Consider the following 22402-nt stretch of genomic DNA (forward strand, 5'->3'; position numbering starts at 1 on the left):
GTCGACAGTGACGATCAGATATTTGTTCTAGTACGATCCTACGGTGAACGGCCCATGGATGTCCATTTCCCACCAGGCGAAAGGCCATGGGGACGACATGGTTTTAAGCTCGTCAGGCGGTGCCAAATGCATATCCGCGTGGCGTTGGCACATGTCGTATTTTTTGACGTGCTCGTAGTACCCTGCTTGTAGGGCTTTCTGTGCTAAGAATCTTCCTCCAGGTATTGAGCGTTAATTCCGTCATGGATTTCCTGCAGGATATGGGGGACTTTAGCTTCTTCAACACACTTCAAGAGTGGAATGGAGAATCCCCGCATGTAGAGTTTGTGTTCGATTAAGACGTAGGAGCAGACTCTGTGTTTGGTTATGTTGGCCTTTTTCTGGTCGGAAGGCATCTCCCCTTTAGTGAGGTAATTGTATATCGGGGTCATCCAGCAGTCGTTGTCCCCGATGACATTGACGTCGAGTAGCGCTGTGAATTTTTCGATGCTAGGGCGCGAGAGAGTTTCTTGGATGATGGATTTGTTTTTGCCTTTTTTTCTTGTGCTTGCGAGTTTTGACAAGATGTTGGCCCGAGTGTTGTGTTCCTGTGGAACGTGATCGACTTCTGCGTGCCCGAATTTTTCATCTTCTCTCTGACCAGAGTCAAATACTTGACGAGGTTGTCGTTTTTAGCCTGATATTCTCCTCGTAATTGAGAGGCGACGAGCTGAGAGTCGATGAAGATTTTTACCTCCTGTGCGCCCAGATCCTTGACTAGGTGTAGCCCTGCGAGGAAAGCTTCGTATTCAGCCTGATTGTTCGACGAAAGGATGGAGCGAGGAAAACTTCAACTATAATACCTTCATTCTCGAGAATAATGCCTGCGCCGCTTCCTATCGACCTGGATTGAATCACCACTTAGGTCTTCACTTAAGTGATCACCATATCATTAACAATACTTTTTCCCCCTGTTATTATTTGCAACTTGATTAATAAATATTGAATTTTCTACCTAGACTTTCGATTCTAGATAAATTTTTACCAAAATTTCATTCAAACCTACTTTACATTCCATCAAACCTTCTAATTTGTCTAAATTCATCATGACTCCCAAAATATTCAGATAGAAAATAAAAAAATAAAAATCTAAAACTACACATTCTACTAAATCATCATTTAAATTCTTACTAATTTTCTTACTTTTAAAACATGATAAATCAATAATCATTTTTATCAAAATTTAAAAGCTAAGCTAAAAGCCTAAAACATAATAAGCAAAAAAGTTAACAATGACGAGCCCAAAGAAAATCGGGATTCCTTGGCCGGAATTCAACGACGGTCTTTCCTATCACGACGTCGTTCGACCCTCCGACACCGGTTCGTTCATCAAACCCCCTTTCTCTCTTCTTCTTCTTCTTCTTCTTATTGCTGCTAATAATCAATACCATTTGATTTTTACATTCATTCAGGTTTAACACTAATTGAATTTTACTCCAACAAGTACAAAAGTTCAGCTCCATTACAAGGGTAATCCAAAAATTCAAACTTTTCTACTTTTCCTTATATATATATATATATATATATATATATATATATATATATATATATATATATATATATATATATATATATATATATATATATATATATATATATATATATATATCATACTTGAAGCTATGACCTAAATAAATGCTATTTTTATGTACTGATTTTTGGAACAGTTGGTTGCAGCGTATAAAAAATGACCAGGTTTCATCATAATTCATCAACTATAAATTGTACTGCATATGGAATGGAATTATTGATTGTAATGATTAATTAATATTTTATCTACAGATTTCAGTTGATGAAGGAGTTGTTACTGATCCAAACACACTCCTCAGGTGTTTTTATTTTTGAAAAAAGTTCCATCATGGTTTTATTACTGTTTTGAGTGTTTTATTTTATTCCATTATGGGTCTGTTTAGATAAACAGCTTATAGCTTATCAAAATAAGTGCTTATGAATAAGTTCGCATAAGCTATTTTTATAACAAAAGATGAAATACATTTAAATTGATTTTATATATGTTATAAGTTATTTTCATTAGCTATTCGAAGAATTTATAAAAATAAATTCAAAATAATATATAAAAAAATGTTATAAGCTGTTTTGAAACACTGTCACAAAACTTATGGCAGTAGATAAGTTTAAATAAGTCAATTCAAACAGGCCATATATATCATGTTTTATGACTTCTTCATACTAGAGTTGGCTCAAAGCTAGTCTATCATAGACTTCCGTGGAAGGAACCCGATGCACCGCACACCATAGAAGTCTTGTATGAAGATAATGACATTGTAAGCTTTACTTTGTGTGATTATACCATTTTGTGTGTCTCACAAATTGATTTCTATATATGTGTTTCAGATCAGTTGTATTCAACTGAAACTTTGAAACTTATTTCTTTGCTTTGGAATGCTACTGACGAAATCCTGATTATACATGTGTTGTGTTACTTCGATAAAATTAAAAAAAATTGGGTCATGAGAAGTAGGGAAAGAGATAGATAGAGAGTTGCATCTTGGCTAGATTTATACATTTTTTGTGTTCTAGTTGAATGCTTTTGATGATTCTTTAACAGTAGTATTGATTATATTTGGACTAAGATATCCACAATTAAAACGTCATCAATACTTGTTTTCCTAATTGTGATGTTGATTGTGAATTCAGATAGCTCTAAATAAGCCTTCTGGCCTGCAAGTTCTGCCGGGAGGTCTCTTCCAGCAAAGAACAGTTTTAACACAGCTTCAGTGGGAAACCAACAATAAAAGTACCTCTGAAGAACACCAAAATCCTCAGCCTGTTCCAGTGCATCGTCTAGGGAGGGGAACTTCAGGTTGTACTGATTATTTCTGTTCAAATGTAAAACTGCTACATTATATTTGTTGCTTAATTTGCTTTGAAAATGTTACATGCATCAACTGAGGCGAGTTTCTAAATTCTATGAGAGGAAAATACTTTTATATAGTCAATGGCAGTGCCTGTAAGAAAACTAAAGCTAGTAATCACTATTTACACGGTTGATTGTTTATCTTATAAGTGGTTGTAAATCAGTGATATTTATATATTTATCAGCATCACTACCAGACATGTTATACTATGAGTAGAACCTTTTCTTTTGATACCCTTCAAAATTCTAATGTATCAATAAAAAACTAACCCATGAAACTTTCTAATGCTTTCACAATTGGTTGATTGCATCACAGGAATTTTATTATGTGCAAAGACAAAACTGGCCAGAGCTAATCTTGCATCTTATTTTGCTGATGGAACATCTCGCCTAGGAGGAAAAAGGTTAGGAAAGAACCATTTTCTGGTTTGTTGTATCTACTTAATTTACTCTTCAAATTGGATCCAGTTGTTTATCTAAGTACCTCACCCTTAAATAGAACACAGGAAAAAGGCAATTTATTTAAGTTTTAAAATTAAGATTATATACTCAATTATGTTGTTTCACACTTTCACTCATTTTATTCTGTTATTTGCCGTAGCAGGGATACAAACCAGGAGCTGGGGAAGATTGTAAAGATATACCGAGCACTTGTGAGTGGGATAATTGATAATGACACGGTAATAATATACCTACATTTTTTTCTTGTTTATCAGTATTGTGTACGGACGATTTTTAACTGCATCCACTCCCTAATAATAAGACAGCAGAAAATCTAATTGTTGCCAAGGCTCTCCTCATATTGTGTATTGCCGCATGCTTGTATAACTAAAAGTTCATCTTTCCCAATATTTGTTATGGCTGCTTCTATTGACATCGCATGTTAACTAGAATATTATTTTTCTTCACAGGTGACAATTAATCAACCAATTGGAATTGTAAAATATCCTGGTGTTGCTAAGGGGTTATATGTTGCTTCTCAATCAGGTTATTATTAATCATTACTTATATTTATCCAGATGGATGAGTCTCGAAAAGAAAGCCACGCTCATAAAACCGTTCTCTATCTTTTTTTTAATCATTCACTCATGCATAGTTGTTTTGATTGAACCAGGGAAACCAGCACTCAGTGTAGTGGACATTCTAGAAAGGAATGTAAAAGAAAATAGCACATTAGTACAGGTTGCCAATTTGTTCATGACTGTTAAGAAGTGTGGTTAGGCCTAACTCAACCCTACAAAACCGGCTTGTAGGGTGAGGATTGTCCCCACTTATAAGGACATGTTCATGCCATATATTGTCCGATGTGGGACTCTTAACACACCCCCTCACGCCCAGGACTAGACAACTGGAGCGTGGAAATAAATGGCGGGTGGCCCGATAGCGGAAACCATAGAAGGTGGCCCACCGGATCTTAAACGAGGCTCTGATACCATGTTAAGAAGTGTGGTTAGGCCTAACTCAACCCTACAAAACCGGCTTGTAGGGTGAGGATTGTCCCCACTTATAAGGACATGTTCATGCCATATATTGTCCGATGTGGGACTCTTAACAATGACTATGTGTTACTTATGAATAAAACATCTACCACTATTTATGAATTAAAACATCAATCAAATAAATAAATCATCATTTTGTATGTAATAATATAAACATCCTATAAAGTTATGAACCATTGTTTTAATTAGAAAATGTGCAGCACTGCTGTGTTTTCCGATATTTTTCAATGTTGTTCGATATCCTATTAGCCTGCACTTCCACTTCAACATGTAACCTTTTGGCTACCTAAAAGTTTGCTTGTTTTTCATCTCTTGATGATCCCTTTAAGACTTAAGAGACAATAGAAGAAATAAAAAGTTATCATAAAATTGCATATCCAAACTCTTAGATGACTTTTATCTTCTCAACTTCTTTGGTTAAAGGCTGCCTTTGTTGCCTCGTGAATTTAAGGCACATCATTTGAAATCTTATAATTTGGATCTGTAAATTAGAAATTGGATTTTTAAAAAAATTAAAAATACAAGGTAATACTGTTTAGAATAAGGATAACAGAAAGATGAAAAGCCAAAAAAGAAAAGAAAAGGATAACAGAAAGATTGTATGTTGCAAGACTTATTATATGGTTGTTGCAAAAAGATCAACTTCAGTACCCTATAAAGAGTTATTATGGTTTGCAAAAATTTGAATTGTAATGATTATAACATCCTTTTTAATTTCTCTGTTGGCATGTTTTTACAGGTGAAGATTCAATCTGGACGACCACATCAAATCCGCATTCATCTCTCTTTCATAGGGCATCCTTTGTTAGGTAAATATATTTTATGCTGGAAATTAATATTTACGCAGTGTGAATTTTATACCGTGTTGTTAGATAGTGGCTATAGCTTTCTTGCATATTAATGCCCGCCATATGTGATTGGCAACACTGATTTCTAGTTTCAATTTGGTGCTTTTAAGTTTGTCAGTAGGTATTTATTCTTGGTTTCTCTAGGGCCTTCGGGATAGGATTCTCTTACGGTTCTTTATTGAAATCAAATTTCTTCCTACAAATCTCTTTCAGAATATAGGTAGTCCCTACACACCTAAAGGATTGCATATTCGCAGCATTCTTTGACATCTTGAATGTTATGAATCAATCTTTGAATGCAGTCACAGCTCTATTCATGGGTAATCTGCACAATGAGTGCACCTGCATTATTTTCTTTTGTCTTGCATGACTCAATGTTTGACTCAAAAAGCTTGAACTACTAAGGAAGTAGGAATTTCCTACTCTTTATCCAAACAAACGTTTCATGTATGTTTTCATCTGCAGGTGATCCTCTCTATACTGTTGGCGGGCAGCCAAAATGCTTGGATTTCGACTTCGTGGATGAGAGTTTTGCTAAAGATGGGTAGGTCATTGTATTTATATTTTACCAGGAAACTTCCATTCATTTAACACCATATTCTTCTTTGTAGTCATTTAATAGTAATCAAATCGAACTTATAAGTAGTTAAGCATTGTATTGTTCTTTGTCAACATGTTTATGAACATTTGCCAGTTGCTTTCATTTTAGATTTGATCTAAGTTTTGACATTGCTGCTCATTGTATAGGGGTTATACAAGGCCTGCAAAACCAGTTCCTGGAGATTGTGGGTATTCTCTACATGCACATAAATTGTTTCTCTCCCATCCAATAATTAACGAGGTACTTAAAAAGTATTTGTATCATCATAACCTGTCCTAGGATTAATTTTTACCAAATTGGTTATTTTTGTTTCCAAAATAAATAGTTTCTCGTGTCCGTGCAGTTAATCGAAATTAATGCGCCCCTTCCTTCCATCCTCCAAACACATGAAGAAACACCTATTGTGCAGAGACAACTGCTTTATTGACAATGGTATGATTATTGAAAGATGCTATACGCTTGGAAGACAATTTTGACTCAATTTTGCAAAATGTGAACGAACTTTGACTCAATTTTGATAACGAGGCAAATATGATTGAGTAACCTATTTTTAAAATCTCCAGTTTTCACTAAGGGCAATAGTGTTGAAAATTAACTATTGGTCTGCCACCTGTGAAAATAAAGGAAGGCAGCATGGGAAAAATCGAAAAAGTCATTGCTTTCTTCGCCATACTTATGGCCTAACTTCAATACAATCTATTTTTAAAGTGGGTCCCTCGCACTCTTTAATTACTTTGAGGAATACAGGGAAAATTTACCAGCGCAGAGCCTGTTGATGAATGTCAAATAATCGTAATCTATTTAATCACTAAAAACAGATACTGTTCAGTCTGAAATTTTACAACTGTTTCTTTATTTTTTTAACAAAAGAAGAAAAAAAATATAAATGCTAGGGAAGTTTTGAAAAACATACCAAGCCTCTATTCTCATAGGTCAACTTCAAACAAATAGCCAAATAGTTTCGGGAATGAGATGAAATGGGGGCGCATGTGATTCAAACCAAAATGGTTAATGGCAATCGCCCCTCCTAACATCCAGATTATTTCTGTATTTTCATCAAATACAACAAATACAAAGCTGCTTGCTTCCACATTACAAGCACCTAATATTTTACCAAAAAAGACAGGCTTGAGAACCATTAAATCAGCCTCCTACACTGTATTGAGCAGTAAACAAAAACTATTATACAGGACTCGGCAAAAAAGACAAGTTTGCCACTAAACACATCTACTACCTGCCTATGTCCCCTTTCCCTCCCCAAGATTCATCATCTCTCAAGATACTCCCGTTCTGACCACCATACTTCTCGGAATTAGAATAATGCATTTTGATTGCTGCTACAGGATCAGAGACACCACTGCATGACCCACCCACTAGAATCCCAGGTCTTCCAACGCCATTCATTCCCATCACTCCTATTCCATGCTGCTGCAAACTAGATATTGCTTCAAAACTGTTTCTCTGCATCTCAGAGAATACATCTTGGCTGTGCTTGACATCTACTATAAATGGCTGCACTTTCGGACCATCCCTACTTATAAACATCGGACAGTCAATCATGGCATTGCTTCCATTGATGTCTCTAGCAGTAAAAGTAGATGCACCAAACGCCTGCAATGGTTGTTGCTCCAAAGTGGAAGATGATGTAGGATAATTGCTGAAGGCAGCAGGATATTTAGCTAACAAGAAGGAAGAATCGGGCAATGATGGGAGACCAGTTTGTGTTATTCCAGTCCCTTCCCAATAACCATAACTCTTCACTGGAACATTTTCAACGCCAAGATAATCAGCACGGTCAAACTTTAAAATTTTCAACTTTCCATCAGAATTTTGATGGCTAGTAATTTTACGCTTACAAGACTTGTTGCTTGACTTGGGATGATGATGAGTACCATTTTCTTCACTTCCCTTCGTAATCAAATTAGGTTTCTGATTGGAAGAAGGATTGGTTATAATCTTTCCAAACAGTTTCACATTACCATTTCTGGATGTGTTTTCTGAATCAGAAGAATGCCATAATGTTTTGAAATGATCATCAGTCTGTTTGACTTTTTGGGGAAAGGGGAACTCAGTCACTGAACTGCTGCAGTTCACATCCCCGTCCACTTCCTTCTTGACGGGCACCTGCAAGGGATAGCCCTGGAGGATGCTAACAGTCTCAAGATGATTGCATGGAAGAGGAAACTGATGGTCACCGTTGCTACCAGAACTATGACACCCCATATCTCTACCTCTTTGAACATCACAATTAGAGGACAATCTATCCTGGCTAATTGCTTTTTCACATGGAGCAGCAGCAGCGTTTAGCAACAACGAATTTGTAGTAGCCCAAGAATTGTTTGTAGATAATGCTGAGGCATGAGGCTTTCCAAAGGAGACATGCTTATTTTCAGAACCAAAGCTCAATCCTGAGCATGAATTGGCCACATGTGAGAATGAAAGATTTGCGGTCGTGCTTGACTCTAACACACAACTTTTCGATTCAACTGCAACACCTGCATCAGCTTCATGTTTATCATCTCTGTCATCAGAGCAAGGGGGTGCTGCCACTCTTTGCCTTCTTTCCACTTCATTTCTGAGATCTCCAGAAGAACCCTCTGAAACCGTTGTATCCATAGCAACAGAACCACACTCCAGTGGTTTAATTATTCCTACAGTAGAAATTGATTCTCTAACTGCATCTCCCAATTTATTTGTTTTACCTTTGGCAACTTCTATGCTATCAGATGTAATTTTAACTGGATGCTCATTGACTGAACAAGACTTGTCAGTTTTGCCCAAGCTAACTCCGCTATCATCAGAACCCGGCCTAGTTTCAACCTTAATTGCACAAACATCGGAAACCATATCTACATTTTCAAGATGTACTTCTGTCCCAGTGATTTCTCTTGATTCATTTAATTCAGCTGACAAGCTCCTAACTTCCAGAGGATTGGATTCATCATGGAATGTATTCAAGGCATCAGAAGGCAGGTCCTCGTCTGTCTTATTCCCAGACTTATCAGCATCAACCACAGAGCCTGCCTTAACAAGACATGCATCATCTGTGTCACTCTCACCACCATTTGCATCATCATTCGGCGGGGATCCTACAATTCCAGGTATAGGGCGTACGAGATTTAATCCAAGGCACTTTTGAGTCTTGCTGAAGAAGACTTTACAATGTTCTCTGGACCTTGTGCCTACACACTGTGCTATCTTAGTAAAATCCTTACCAAAAGATGATACAGCCTGAAGAAAAGCCGCCTTCTCATCATCTGTCCACCCAGAAAGATCTACTTCCTCACAGCTCTCATCTGAACAAGTCTCATCATCAGCACTCTGAGAAATATCAGGCGTCAAGGTTTGTTTGCGCAAAGGGTTCGCTTTCAAGAATTCCCTTTCCTTATTACCATCTACAGGATCAATTGAATTTGTTATGCAGGAGCTCATAGCCTCGGATGAAAACGACCCACATATACCAGCCAATACATCAGCTGCAGCAGCAGTCTCCCTTTCATCCCCAAGAGTGTCCGGACTATTTGATCTCTCTATAATGCTGTCCCCGCCCCTCGATGATTTTATATTATCAAATCCTTCCAAAAGGAATCTTCCTGCTCGCATCCTTTTATTACCTGCAATGTCATCTGCCATCAGTGAAGCTGCACTCAAAATATCAAAGGAAGAAACATTAACTTCATGATTCCATGTTATACCTGATGCCATCAAGTTAGTTCTAGCTGCATATGACTTCCCTAGCTTACCAACATCTTTCATTTTCAATTTCTGAAAACACTCAGATTTGTGATTCTTGTAGTAGAATTCTACACAGTCCGCAGTTGTCTTGTGATCAAGGAAAGAAGCAATTTTCCGGAAATCTTTTCCAAACACAGCAAATTTCTCTAAGAATATTTCCTTCTCTTCTGATGTCCAAGGATTGATCATATTTCTTTCTTTCTCAGTAGCCAGCGGATCTTCAATCAGCCCATTACTAGATATGAATCTTGTAACCATCTTTTCTTTCTCATCCAATATTAATGCTGGCATCTTCAGGGTGTTTCTCTGAATCTGCGTTTGGGATTCTGAAAGAAGTTTGCTTGCGAAATCAATAAGCTCTGATGTTGGAACCAAGCTTAGATGATTTCCACCTGCATTCATTGAAAAATGAAGGATGGACAAAAAAAACTTAGTTATCATCACAGCAAAAAGATTAAATAAATTAGAAATTCAACAAACAATTATATAATATCATGTGCCAACATCAAGCATCAAACATAACAGAAAAACCCACCCAGACGTTTGATGATAACATCAGAACAAACAAATAAGACAAGCATAATAATTATATTATGTTAAAGCAGAATAGCAGCCCCAGATTACTTAGTTATCATCAACTTCAGCATCAACTATTTTCATAAGTTGAAATTGTTACCAGACAGACCTTCAGCATCAAAACCCTAACAAGTAACAACCATTTTTATTGACATAAGGCCTACACACATCGCAGCCAGTAAGCATGTGTCCAGCAAATAACTTGCAAATGAAACCGAACAGGAATGATAACCCATGAGAAAGGTACTAAAATCAAAATCATTACAAGAGAACCAGTCACAAAGAAAAAGTCAATGAAAAAGAAAACTCCTTCTACAAGGTTAACTACCAACAGCACAACAGAGCAGGGCTGTAAAGTATACATCAACAAGACAAAACACAAATATAGTAGGACATTGAGATATATCATCATACTAAAATTATATACTTTCATCTTGTACAAGTCCAAGCTCAGGTCAACTATTATACAATATATGCCACACATACATGTACATCTTATTACACATTAGTAAAGCTACAGAAGTTAAACTAGCCATGGAATCTCGTTTACTTCAATACAGCATCATATGCCAGAAAATCCCTATCCAGAAATTATATTCAAAGTTTGACAATAAAACATGACTTCAATATAAAATGATTTTAAATCTAAGTAATAAAAAAACGAAATTAACTGATTGTTCGTTTATGCAGGTTTAGTTCATTTATTAGTCACAAAGCTATTTTGGCAGCTCAAATGAGCCAATAGCCAAGACTAACATCAGCAAATCCCTCCTAGCAATAATATATTAAAACTGGGATGACCTTCAAACATGTTTAACCTGACCTCAAACACATGGTTGTCTGGGTCATGTATTGGATTGGTTGTGCATATGAACCTGCTAACATATGATTAGACTGCCTACAATCGCTCAAACCTGTAAGATCCAGGCAGGTTTGGTTTGTTGAAAATTGGATTGGTTGGTTGTCCCAGTCATTGTATTCACACACTTGTTCCTATGTATGTACATTACTTCTACATTTCCTTACTGGGATACAGTGTCATTAAACTCGGACCGGAGATCAATTTGGGCGGGGGTCATTTGGGTTGTTGGTATAATAACTAGTGAGTCTAGGCTACTAGTTGACCCACATAATCTGGTCAATAGGGTTGATTTCAAGTGTAGGCCCAAACCAAAGGGAGGCCGGTTGAAAGAATAATTATTGGAAACGAACAAAACCAGCAAAATTTAGAAAAACTACCAATCCAGACAAAAGGTATTGAAGAGATCAAGAACAAAAAGTAATGATGAGATCAAAATAACAAAATTCATTTTTAAGGCAGAGAACAAATCTGTTATTCTATCCTTATGGTAGAGAACCAAAAAAGGCCTCTATATTTTAATCACTGTCCTGAGGCGAGGACTCAATTTTCTCATGTATCCATTTTAGTATCTACTGTATTTATTAAAGAAGGTATATATTAAACTAAAATGAAAATTAGTATCCATTTTAGCAACTACAAAGTCATTGAACCTTATCACATCAAGCGGGAAAAATATCATTAAATTAGTATTTTTGGTACCAAAATGTAAAATGCAAGAGAATCATGTAATAAAAACCAACTGTGAAAACAAATTTTACCATAACAGTAAAAGGAATTAATTATTGACTTAAAGATTCTAAAATCAAATTGAAAAGGTTTCACAGTGCCTTTATATCCTTAGACAGAGTATTCAAGTAAACTTAATATACACAAAATCTATTTTGGTACTTTAACCACCCAGCCACTATTTCTATTATTCTCATTGCTAAACTGCATGACATGTGCATTAAATTAAAAACAATACAAAATCGATGGCATAAGTTAAGCAAAAGAATTGGTGGAGAGATTCATACCTGGGAAAGGAAACCGGGAACGAATGGAAGATCGGTTTTTCAGATTACTACTACTTGGTTCATTTTTCTTATGAGATTTTGGCCGGCATTTCTTAATAGACAATAAGCGCATATCTTCTTTCCACAAGTGATGCAAGGCTTTGAACTTGAGTGCAGCAACTTTCTCCTTCACTTTTTCAAGACGCTTTTTCTCGGCAAATTTTTCCATAACAAATGTATGACAGGATGAATCATTGCTGACTCCCATGTTAACAAGCTTTTTACAGTCATTGGGCACTAACTTAGCAAATACTCCATGCGCTTTGTTTGCAGATTCTTTATTTGAAGCAATAATTGAATTATAAGTATCCTCATAGATAGAACATGCGTTTGCTCCAAAGGTTTCCTTTACATCCATAGGGGTATTGAAATCATTACAAGCAGATACACTAGGATCTTTCCTAGTAGTACACCGGACTAAGCATTTCATCGAAGTAGACTGAACAGTATCCATGTCCCTTGATAAGTTATCATATCCCCCAGTATCACGTGAAGAAACTGCTTTTACCAAAGGCAGAGGCTCAACAAATTTAGAAGTTGCTGATCCAGGACTGTCAATATCCTCTTCCTTGTCATTATCATGAATACTACATAAATTAGTTGACAGCGGCATCTTCTCTATATTAGGTTCATCGGAAGAAATAATTTTCAATGGTACTGGCCGAATAACCTTCTGAGAGACTTCTTGTTCTTCATAGATTTTTATACTGCTATCTGCCTGCTGGGAGCCCAATGCTTCTGGAGACTGATATCTATCCACAGAATCAGATTTTAGAGACTTAAGTTCATTTTCAAGCAAATCAATTTCAGATTCAGTCACCTCCAATACCTTTGAAATGTCAGCTTTCCATATGAGTAACGTTTTAATTGCATTCGACCTAACTAGACAAGAATCTTCAGAACTTGGATCATCAGACTGTACTAACTCAACAATTGAAGAGCCCAAATTATTCAAGGAGTCAATATCCAGCTTATCAAGGTTAAGATAAAACTTCTGCAGGTGATTCCGGAACCCAGTAGCAGGTGAATCACTCGAATTACTTAAATTATTGTCTGCATTTGCAATTTTTTCCAATAATTTATCATCCACGCCTGCAACAAGGTTGAAGTTAGGTTTTGGCATAAAAAAATATATGCAAGGTAAACACAAGCAATACACATAATACATCAATTACTATGGCAGTAAAATTGAAGGATAAACCATAATTACCATTTCTCATCTAAGATTGGGGAAAAGATATTGCAAAAATTAGAGTACAAACTACAAAGAAACCAAAACAATAGTTTTAACATGCGCCCACACATAGGATATCATGTTAAAACCTATTAACAGTTGAGATCCAATAGTCAATGACAGTTAGTATATTGACTTCATTAATCACTTTATTGCACAGGTAATATTGAAGCTACCTATTTTAAAAGCAGAGGTCGGGACACAATACGCGTTTCAAAGATCAGTATCTAAATATCACTAGAAAAAAGAAGACATAAAATCATAAATCAATGAAATATGACTGAAACAAATTTTCACTCAATTTCAATTTAGTCCTCAGAGCGTTATTTCCTTTTTAAATCAAGAGCCTGCCAACTGAACATTTTCAAACGAAAGATCATAGCAGACCTGTTCTTCAATTAAAAAAAAAAATTCATTAAGACAAAAAAGTGAAGCATACAAACAATTGCATGTCATGAGATCAATAAAGCAAAAAGGCACTAAGAAAACATCAACAAAGCAAAAGGCACCCAGTCCAATCTGAAAATTGCAACTAAAGATGGGGTTTATGATTTAGGGCAAAAAAGGCACCAAGAAAACATCAATAAAGCAAAAGGAACCCGGTTCAATCTGAAAATTGTAACTAAAAACGGTAGTTGTGAAGATTAAAGATAAAGAGTATTAACATGTAAACAAAATTGTCTTGGCTAATATCTTAAAACTATTTAAAAGGATTATTCAGAAACACCACAATATCGCAATAGGATTACTACGATTCTACATGGGATACAGCAAAATGTTAACACTGCAGGATCAGATGTTTATAGAAAACTCTACTACAAGTTAAATTGCTATTTTGTTCTTATCTATCCCTTTAATACAAAGATTAGACACAGTAGTAAAGAAAGCTTTGTAACATACCTGGTGAGGAACTGCAGGCAACAGAAGATGGAGTTGCAGGAGATGCACAGTCTGAAAATCCTGTAACTTTTGGGCTTTTATCTACTAAGTTGGAGCTAATGAAATTACAAGGTTCCATATTGCCAGCAGACGAGACTGAGCCATCTTTGTTTGCTCCTGCATCAGGTCGCTCAACTCTTTTCTTCTCGTACTTCGCGAGCCCCTCACCCCAATTTAGCCTAGGCTTCTTTCTAGAAGCTGTATCTTCAGATGGCATAGAAGATGTCACACATGCAGTGCCTTCCCCTGAATGAGACTTAATAGCAGTGATATTTTTGGGTTTCAAATCAGGCTTTGCTTCATTGGAATCTGTCCCTGCCAAGCTCCGTGAGCTACTTGAGTGGCTAAAACCGGAGCCTCGAGAAGACAAGCTTCCAGATCGGTTCCATTTTAGTGGCTTCCAGTCAATTGAAGAATTCTCTTTATCACATCTTGGTGCTGCTTCCAACTCATTGACACCACCAATCTTATCATGCAGGTCTTTCAATTGATGCTGTTCCCGAGTGTTCACAGAAGCAGAATGGGGATGAGAGGAATATGTTGTGGAATCATCAACTGACCTCCGGTCACTATTCATATCTGATGGTCTCCTGGATAAATTAGGGGAGCCATTGGTGGCTTCCCACGAATGACCTCTCCAATCTCTCTGGCCAGACGAACCTCTACTGTCTCTACTGCTCCTGCCGTATTTACCATCACGTGAAGCCGATGGTCGACTATCTTCTTCCAACATCTTGTCACCAGACCGAGAAACCCCGTAACCATGACCAGGCTCTTGAGAATACATATGCCAACCACCCTGCTTACCATGACCTTCATAAAATATTTAAACAAAAAAAGCAAAACAGAAAAAAATCAACACAAGCAAAGTATATATTCCCTCACCACAAAAATGAGAAAATGGGGAAAAACACAAAATCAAACAAAGAATTCTTGCAAAAAAAAATCCTCCTCTTTTAAGGCTTAAAGAAAACAATTACATGCACAGATCTTCAAAAATAAACACAAACTTAAGTTCCGAATTCCAACATTATATCAAATTCGCAAAGAATGATCATAAAAAATAAACACATTTTTAAGTATCAAATTCCAACAATATATCAAATTAACAAAGAATGATCTTCAAATTCGTAACAAAAAGAAGAAAAAAAAGTAAAACCTAAGAACAATTCGTCAGAGTTTTTCCTTACTTGTCTCTAAAGACTAAACAATCCTAGATAACGACTCAAAACGGGAAAAAGGAATAGAAACTCACCAGGCGGTCTGCGAAATTCCGTGGATCCCCATCGATTCAAGTCTCGGTGATGAGAAGAATCTCTCCATCTCGCCACAGACCCAACCGATTCCGACCTCTCGTGCTTCCTCTCCTTGAAGAAGTCCTTTCGATCCCAAGGCAATGGTTCCGGCGGCATCAAAATCAACCTAATAGCATGGGCAACCACTGATAAACAAAACCGAATTCACCACACACACCGCAGCACCACCCTTAACAAAAACAAAAACTGCACCACCGCCAAAAACAAACCAGATCCCTTGTTCACACCAAAATTAGGGTTCGTAGAGCTAAATACAATAACACCGTCACGCAGGGTTTCCTTCCCACAGATCGAACAAGAAACCACAAACCACAAGCGGCAACAATAGCCACCGCGCCGCAAGCCAATCTAGGGCTCCGCCGCAGCTGAAAAACGAAAACCGCAGAGAAGAAAGAAAACCTAGAAATTTTGACAAGGTGGAACGAAATTGAAAGAGATATATATAGAGAAATTAATATAGAAGCGGCGTTTCAGATCGAAAAAGGTCGCAATAAAGAGTGAGATAAGAAGGCATTAAGTGCTATGATTTCAAATATGGAAGTGTCTATAGCTTAGACTGTGTGTGTTTGCGCCTCAAAACAATGGAAATTTTCTTGCGCTATTCTCTTCTTGGAGGGTGGAAAATCTGTATGGGGGAGAGAAAGTGAGAACGTGAGAGACGAGATAAGGAACAAAGAGAACTTAGAGAGAGAGAGAGAGGGATGAAAGAGATAGAGAGAGAAAATGTAGAAACGGATCTCAACGTGTTTGTAAAATCATATTTCAACTTCTTTCGATTCCGCTTTTTTTATATTGAATAATTTATTTATTTTATTCCTTTTTGTTTTTGGCAAAAATAATTAAAAAAATTTAATATTTCCTCTAATTCAATTTATAAAAGAAATTTTATTAAATATACGATGTATTTGATTAAAATAAGATTATATTGACTAGATATATTCAATGTATTCAACCTATTATATGGATTGTTGAAAGTAATTGAAGAAAAAAGATTAAAATAAAAAGAAATTAATAAAAAAGAATAGTATTTTAATATGACAAAAGGTAAAAGTAAATGATGGAAAAAATATATGTATATTAAATATCTTTAAAGAAAATTAGATATGGTAAAAAGAATAAAAAGTAAAATATTTTTACTTTAATAATATATTTATTTATTAGGATTATTTTTTAACAAAATATATATTTTTTAAGTTAAAAGTGTATTTATTTTGTTTCTTTCTTAATTGAAAAATTCAGTAGTCAACTAAAATAATTTGAATCAAATATTAATCAACGTAGATTGTGTGGTGCACGGTTTTATTAAAGTAATTTAATTTTTTTTAAATGAAAAAATAAGATATCGCGGGTTTGAATAAGCGCCTCTATATATATGTTTGATGTCTATGCACAACTACCTACGGCATGATATTATTTTATTAAAGTGTTATTAATTATTAGTCTTAATCACATAAGAGGAGATCATAATTCTTTGAATTTTAAAATAAGAGGATTAATTTTATAAATTGGGTAAAATTTAGAGGCTAAAGTGTATTAAATTAAAATAAAATTATATAAACTATGTATATTCAGTGTATTTTTGACCTATTATATGAATTGTTGAAAATCATAGAAAAAAAATTAAAAAAAAAAAAGAATTTCAAAGGGTAATAATAAAAGATGGAAAAAATATATGTATGTTAAATATCTTTGAAAATTAAATATAGTAAAAAGAATAAAAAGTAAAAGTATTTTCAATTTAATAATGTTTATCTATTAAGATTATTTTCTAACAAAAATATATATTTTTTAAATTAAAAGTGTATCTATTTTGTTTCTTTCTTTATCGAAAAATTCAAGGTACATTTACGTAAAATAATTAGAATCAAATATTATTTGAGGTACATAATTAAAAGTGTATATATTTTGTTTCTTTTTTTTTTATTGAAAAGTGTAGTCTGGATTTATTTTTTAAAAGGTGGATAAATGAGATGACATTGGTTCGAATTTGCGCCCCTACATATTTTTAATGTTCATGCATAGTTATCAACTGTACAACTATATTATATTAAAATGCTATTACTAATTAGACTTAAGTAGGGGTGTTTGCAGAGTGATTTGGACGGTTTTGACTTAAAAAAAATTCTGAACCGCAAGAGAAAAAAGTGTGTGGTTCAGTTTAGTTCTGTGGACTTTTAGAAATAAAACCAAAGCAAACCAATGCAGTTTGGGTTGGGTCGATTTTTTTACAAAAAATTATTGAGTCATGCATACACATATACATATAGATGACAACATAACTTTGTATTTAGTCATTTATGTGTTATCAAATAACTGCAAAACTATAATTTAGCCTAATAAATATTAGGATTAATAGGTATGGGTGTTCAAATCCAAATCAATCCAAATAAAAATTGCAAACCGATCCAAATAAACCAAGAACCGCAAAAACCCGAAGTTTATTGGATGTATCTGGATGCCATTTTATGAGAATCGCATGGTTTGGATTAGATTTCGGATTGATTTTTCAAATCCAATCCTAACCGAATCGAACCACATGTATTTTTTTTTACTTATTTATTTTTTATTAGTATGATATGTTACATAAATTTATTACTATATGATAATTATTTTTTAAAATATTATCATTTAGCTTATTTTAATCTATTTATTTTTATTATTTCACTTATTTAAACCATAATGGATTATTCTCATTTTATAATATTAACTTTTCATATACTATATGACATATATTATATCAAATCTATGATTTACTAGTATTTTATAATATTAATAAAAATATAATTTATAATTTGGATATTCAAAAACCGATCTAAATTAAACCGCATTAAATTGGATCGGATTGAATTTTTTAACATATCATCCAAAACCGAACCGAACCATGAGTAAAGTTATCTTCGGATCGGATGAGTTTTTGCCTTAAAACCGATCCAAATTGAACCGCGAACACCCCATAGGTATTTTACCCTCTGCCATATGGGCGAATTTTGAAAAAACCCCTGTAAAAAATCAAGATTTGATCCTTGACATTTCAAGATTCTCTTGTTTTGATCCCCTTTTGAAATCAACCAAACAACCATATGAAATTGATTGGTTGGGCCAAATTCTTGTTCAGAAGGTTCAACCAAGTCTTTATCCCAGTATTTGAAATTACCTACAACAAAATCGTAAAGAACACTCATTCTGCTATTGGTTAGTATACCATTGATATCACAATCTTCTAAAGTCGTCTTCTCATGTAGTTCATTTAAGAGGTCCACGTTACAGTACTTGAAGATCTTTGTGAGGATCCTGTCATAGGGAAACTGTAACACCCTAAACCCAGCACGTGATCATTAAATAATTTAATTTACAAAATACAACCACTTAGGGTGTCACACACAACAAACATGGCCTGCTCCGTAACACGGATTACAACAATTCATCTGGGTTGTACTTTAGATATTTACACAACATCCAACTCAATGGGATATTTACACGACATCAATTCATCTGGGTTGTACTTTAGATATTTACACAACATCCAACTCATCTGGTATCATCTCATCATAATCATAATTAAAGCAATTAAAAATTACATTGCACTCATAGTATTTAGTCTCATAAACTTCAACTTTCACAATATAAGAAAAATGAGTTGTATGACCCAACTCTCAACAACCTTGAGATCTCAACAAAATATAATTAATAAACTTCAACAAAACAAAGCCAAGAAAATGAAAACAAACGTTCTCAGTCTGATGTTACACGATCAGAGCAAGATCTTACTAATAAAATGAAAAACTAATAAAAGTCATTCCAAAAGCTATCTTCCACTTACTTCAACCAATGTTACTCCTGAGTGTCATACCTCAAATTTGTCCACCCCAGTTCAAAAATTATATAATTGGGTTTTATAAAATTCTATTTTATATTAATTTTTTTTTGGTTTATTTACTAACCATTTTGGACTTTGAATTTTGTTGGCTTATTTACTAATATTTTGGGGTTTTAAATTTCTTTGATTTATTTACAATAATAACATTTTGGGATTTTATAAATTCCTTTGGTTTATTTACACTAATGTCTTGGTTTTTTAATTTTTTTATTTATTTACACTAACATTTTGGGTTTTATATTTATTTATTTATTTAAAAAATATATAATAGTTTATTTAAAATTATTTGTATTTTTTAAATAGCAAATACTTGCTTGCATTTCATATACTTTTAATTGTCTTTTATTTTGAATAAATAATATAACACAATTGCTAAAGGAGCAAAACTTGTAAACACAAAGTCACAGTTTTGAATCCCACAAGTGACATTTTTGCATTTTTCTTCTATTTTTACTAATTTTATTTCCTTTTTCAAGATATCAAATTTTTACAATTTTTTTCAAAGCACTTTCTTTCAAATTCTTTTTTTCTACGCTTTTCTTCTTCCCTCTTGAAGGTTTGTCCGCATTGAGTGAACATACAATCGGCGACAAACTTTTCCTTTTTATTGAAAACTTTTTTAAAAACTTTTTTATCAAAGATCATATGCTTTGGGGGGGCAATGATTTCACATGAAGCCCCCCTTTCTTTTCAATTTGGTTTTGATTTTGGCCGATGATTTCTCATGAAGCCTCCCCTATTTAAAAACATCTTTCAAATATTTTAACTAGAATTACAATATTTTTGGCCAATGATGATAACTGAGGTCTCCCTTTTTCAAAATGATTTTACAATGTTTTTGGCCAATGATTTGGTATGAGGCCCTTTTCTTAAAAAATGTTTTTTGGCCAATGATGACACTTGAGGCTATTATTTCTACATTTTGATTTAAGTTTACGGTCATAATTTTATTTGTTTTTTTAAACTTAAAACCTAAAGGTTAAATGGGTCCCTTTGAGTACAAGGGAGGCAAAGGGTGCCTAACACCTTCCCTTTGCCTAATTTACCTTCTTACCCATAAATCTCATTTTTTTAGGGTTTTCCACTTGCCCAAAACAAGTAGTGGGTGACGACTCGTTTAAACAAGTAATGAGTTTGTTGGAAATAACTCTCTCTCTCTCTGACAAAGTGCATATCCAGCTCAATATGCTTTGTTCTTGCATGGAGAATTGGATTGTGAGACAAAAGCTCAACACTTAAGTTATCACAGAGAAGTGTAGGAGAAAAGTACTTCACTTTAAGTTCTTCTAGCAGTGATTCCAGCCAGATTTGGACCTATGAAAATGCATGTACTAAAGGTTGATCTCCTATCATCTGGATCATTAGCCCAGTTAGAATCACTATAAGCTCTCAGAGAAAGTGCCTGATTTGGATGAGCAGGAGAGAGTAGTAAACCAATAGTGGATGTGCCACTCAAATACCTGAGAATTCTTTTAACCATGCTCCAATGGCTGTCCAAAGGATTTGTCATAACCTGACATGCCTTATTGACAAAATAAGCTATGTCTGGTCTTGTAAGTGTGATGTATTGGAGAGCCCCTACCACAGATCTGTAGAACAGTGAATCTTCCATAACATCACTACCAAATTTGCTAGGTTTGCATTGATTAAGCATGGGGGAAGGGACTCCTTTTGATGTTTCCATATTGACTATAGACAAGAGATCTCTGATGTACTTTGTTTAAGAGAGTATAAGATACCCATTCCTTTGATATTTGACTTCCAGACCCAGGAAGTATTCAGGTTTCCCTAACTTTTTAAAAGCAAATTGGTGATGAAGTTGGTAGATCACAAGAATGTCATCTACATATACAAGCACATATAATACAACACCTTGATGATTGTAGGTGAAAAGAGAATGATCACATCTGCTTGCTACAAAACCAAAGCTAAAAAGTGTTTGATGTAACTTTTCATACCAGGACTTTGGGGCTTGCTTTAGGCCATAGATAGCTCTATTTAGTTTGCAAACCAGAGTTGTATTAGATGTCTCAAATCCTGGTGGTTGTTGCATATAGATTTCCTCTTGTAAGCTACCATTGAGGGAGGCATTGTTGATGTATATTTGTTGAACATCCCACTTGTAGGTCAAGGCTAAGGTAAGAATGACTTTGATGGTGGCTGGCTTTACTACAGGGTTGAAGTTTTCATGGAAGTCAAACCCATATTGTTGGTTGAAGCCTTTTGCCACAAGTCTAGCCTTGTGCTTATTCAGGGTACCATCTGAGTTTTCTTTCAATTTGAAAACCCATTTACAGCCTATGGCTTTTCTGTGTGAAGGAAGAGTGGTAAGTGTCCAAGAATTTTTGGCTACCATGGCATCATACTCTTGTTGCATAGCTTCAAACCATTTAGGTTGAGCTAAGGCTTGTTTGAGATTTGTTGGTTCACAATGAGCCAAAAATGTTTTGGGTTTGAGGTGCCCTATTTTTCCTCTAGTGAGCATAGCATGTTGATTTGCAACCAAGGATGGTGCAGTAGGCTCATTGGTTTGAGAGGGGGAACTTTGAATATTTTCATTTGCTGCTTCTGCAGGTTGTAAGGAGACACTTTGTGCCTCTTTAGGGACAGAAGGTAGATCATTAGTGGGACTGGTAGGTATTTCAATATTTATAGAAGGAGAGTTGGTAAAGGACTGAGTTGGACTGTTTTCAGAGATGTGGACAAGTCTATTATGGGGCAGTGTAGTCTGAACAGGACTGCTTCTATTCAATATTGTATTGTCACTGTCAGTAGGTACAGTTGGCAGAATTATAGAGAGAGAGGGATAGACTTGGGGGGGGGGGCAGATGTACCAGACTATGTTGTTATTTTGAACTAGGTCTGATAGGGAAAGACCTTTTCATTGAAAATCACATCTTTTGAGATGTATGTTCTACCATCACCACTTAGACATTTATATCTTTT

General features: G+C 35.0%; 3 protein-coding genes across 5 annotated transcripts; 1 reads left to right on the plus strand and 2 right to left on the minus strand.

Moving 5' to 3' along the window:
* The first annotated feature begins 1207 nt into the window (after positions 1-1207).
* Positions 1208-6675, plus strand: LOC131643721 (RNA pseudouridine synthase 5-like). The gene is made up of 14 exons (XM_058914024.1): positions 1208-1359; positions 1452-1509; positions 1707-1734; positions 1822-1868; positions 2234-2324; positions 2698-2863; positions 3234-3321; positions 3522-3597; positions 3829-3904; positions 4032-4099; positions 5156-5225; positions 5730-5808; positions 6012-6105; positions 6209-6675. Exons 1-14 carry the CDS (start codon positions 1272-1274, stop codon positions 6290-6292), a joined length of 1113 nt encoding a protein of 370 aa, XP_058770007.1. The 5' UTR covers positions 1208-1271; the 3' UTR covers positions 6293-6675.
* A 128-nt stretch (positions 6676-6803) lies between these two features.
* LOC131643720 (uncharacterized) lies at positions 6804-16319 on the minus strand. 3 transcript variants are annotated; one of them, XM_058914022.1, is made up of 5 exons: positions 15519-16318; positions 14225-15076; positions 12052-13182; positions 9561-9992; positions 6804-9479 (listed from the first exon to the last, which is right to left on the minus strand). In XM_058914022.1, the coding sequence occupies exons 1-5, from the start codon at positions 15673-15675 to the stop codon at positions 7096-7098; spliced, it is 4956 nt and encodes a 1651-aa protein (XP_058770005.1). In that variant the 5' UTR covers positions 15676-16318; the 3' UTR covers positions 6804-7095. The 3 variants fall into 3 exon arrangements, with proteins under 3 accessions (XP_058770005.1, XP_058770006.1, XP_058770004.1); XM_058914023.1 differs by having other exon boundaries at positions 14225-15062; positions 15519-15658; XM_058914021.1 differs by having other exon boundaries at positions 6804-9992; positions 15519-16319.
* Positions 16320-20732: 4413 nt separating this feature from the next.
* On the minus strand, positions 20733-21140 carry LOC131650308 (uncharacterized mitochondrial protein AtMg00810-like). The gene has a single exon (XM_058920023.1). It carries the CDS (start codon positions 21138-21140, stop codon positions 20733-20735), a length of 408 nt encoding a protein of 135 aa, XP_058776006.1.
* Between the last annotated feature and the right edge of the window lie 1262 nt (positions 21141-22402).

Source organism: Vicia villosa, linkage group LG1, assembly GCF_029867415.1.
Source record: "Vicia villosa cultivar HV-30 ecotype Madison, WI linkage group LG1, Vvil1.0, whole genome shotgun sequence".
NCBI lineage: Eukaryota > Viridiplantae > Streptophyta > Magnoliopsida > Fabales > Fabaceae > Vicia > Vicia villosa.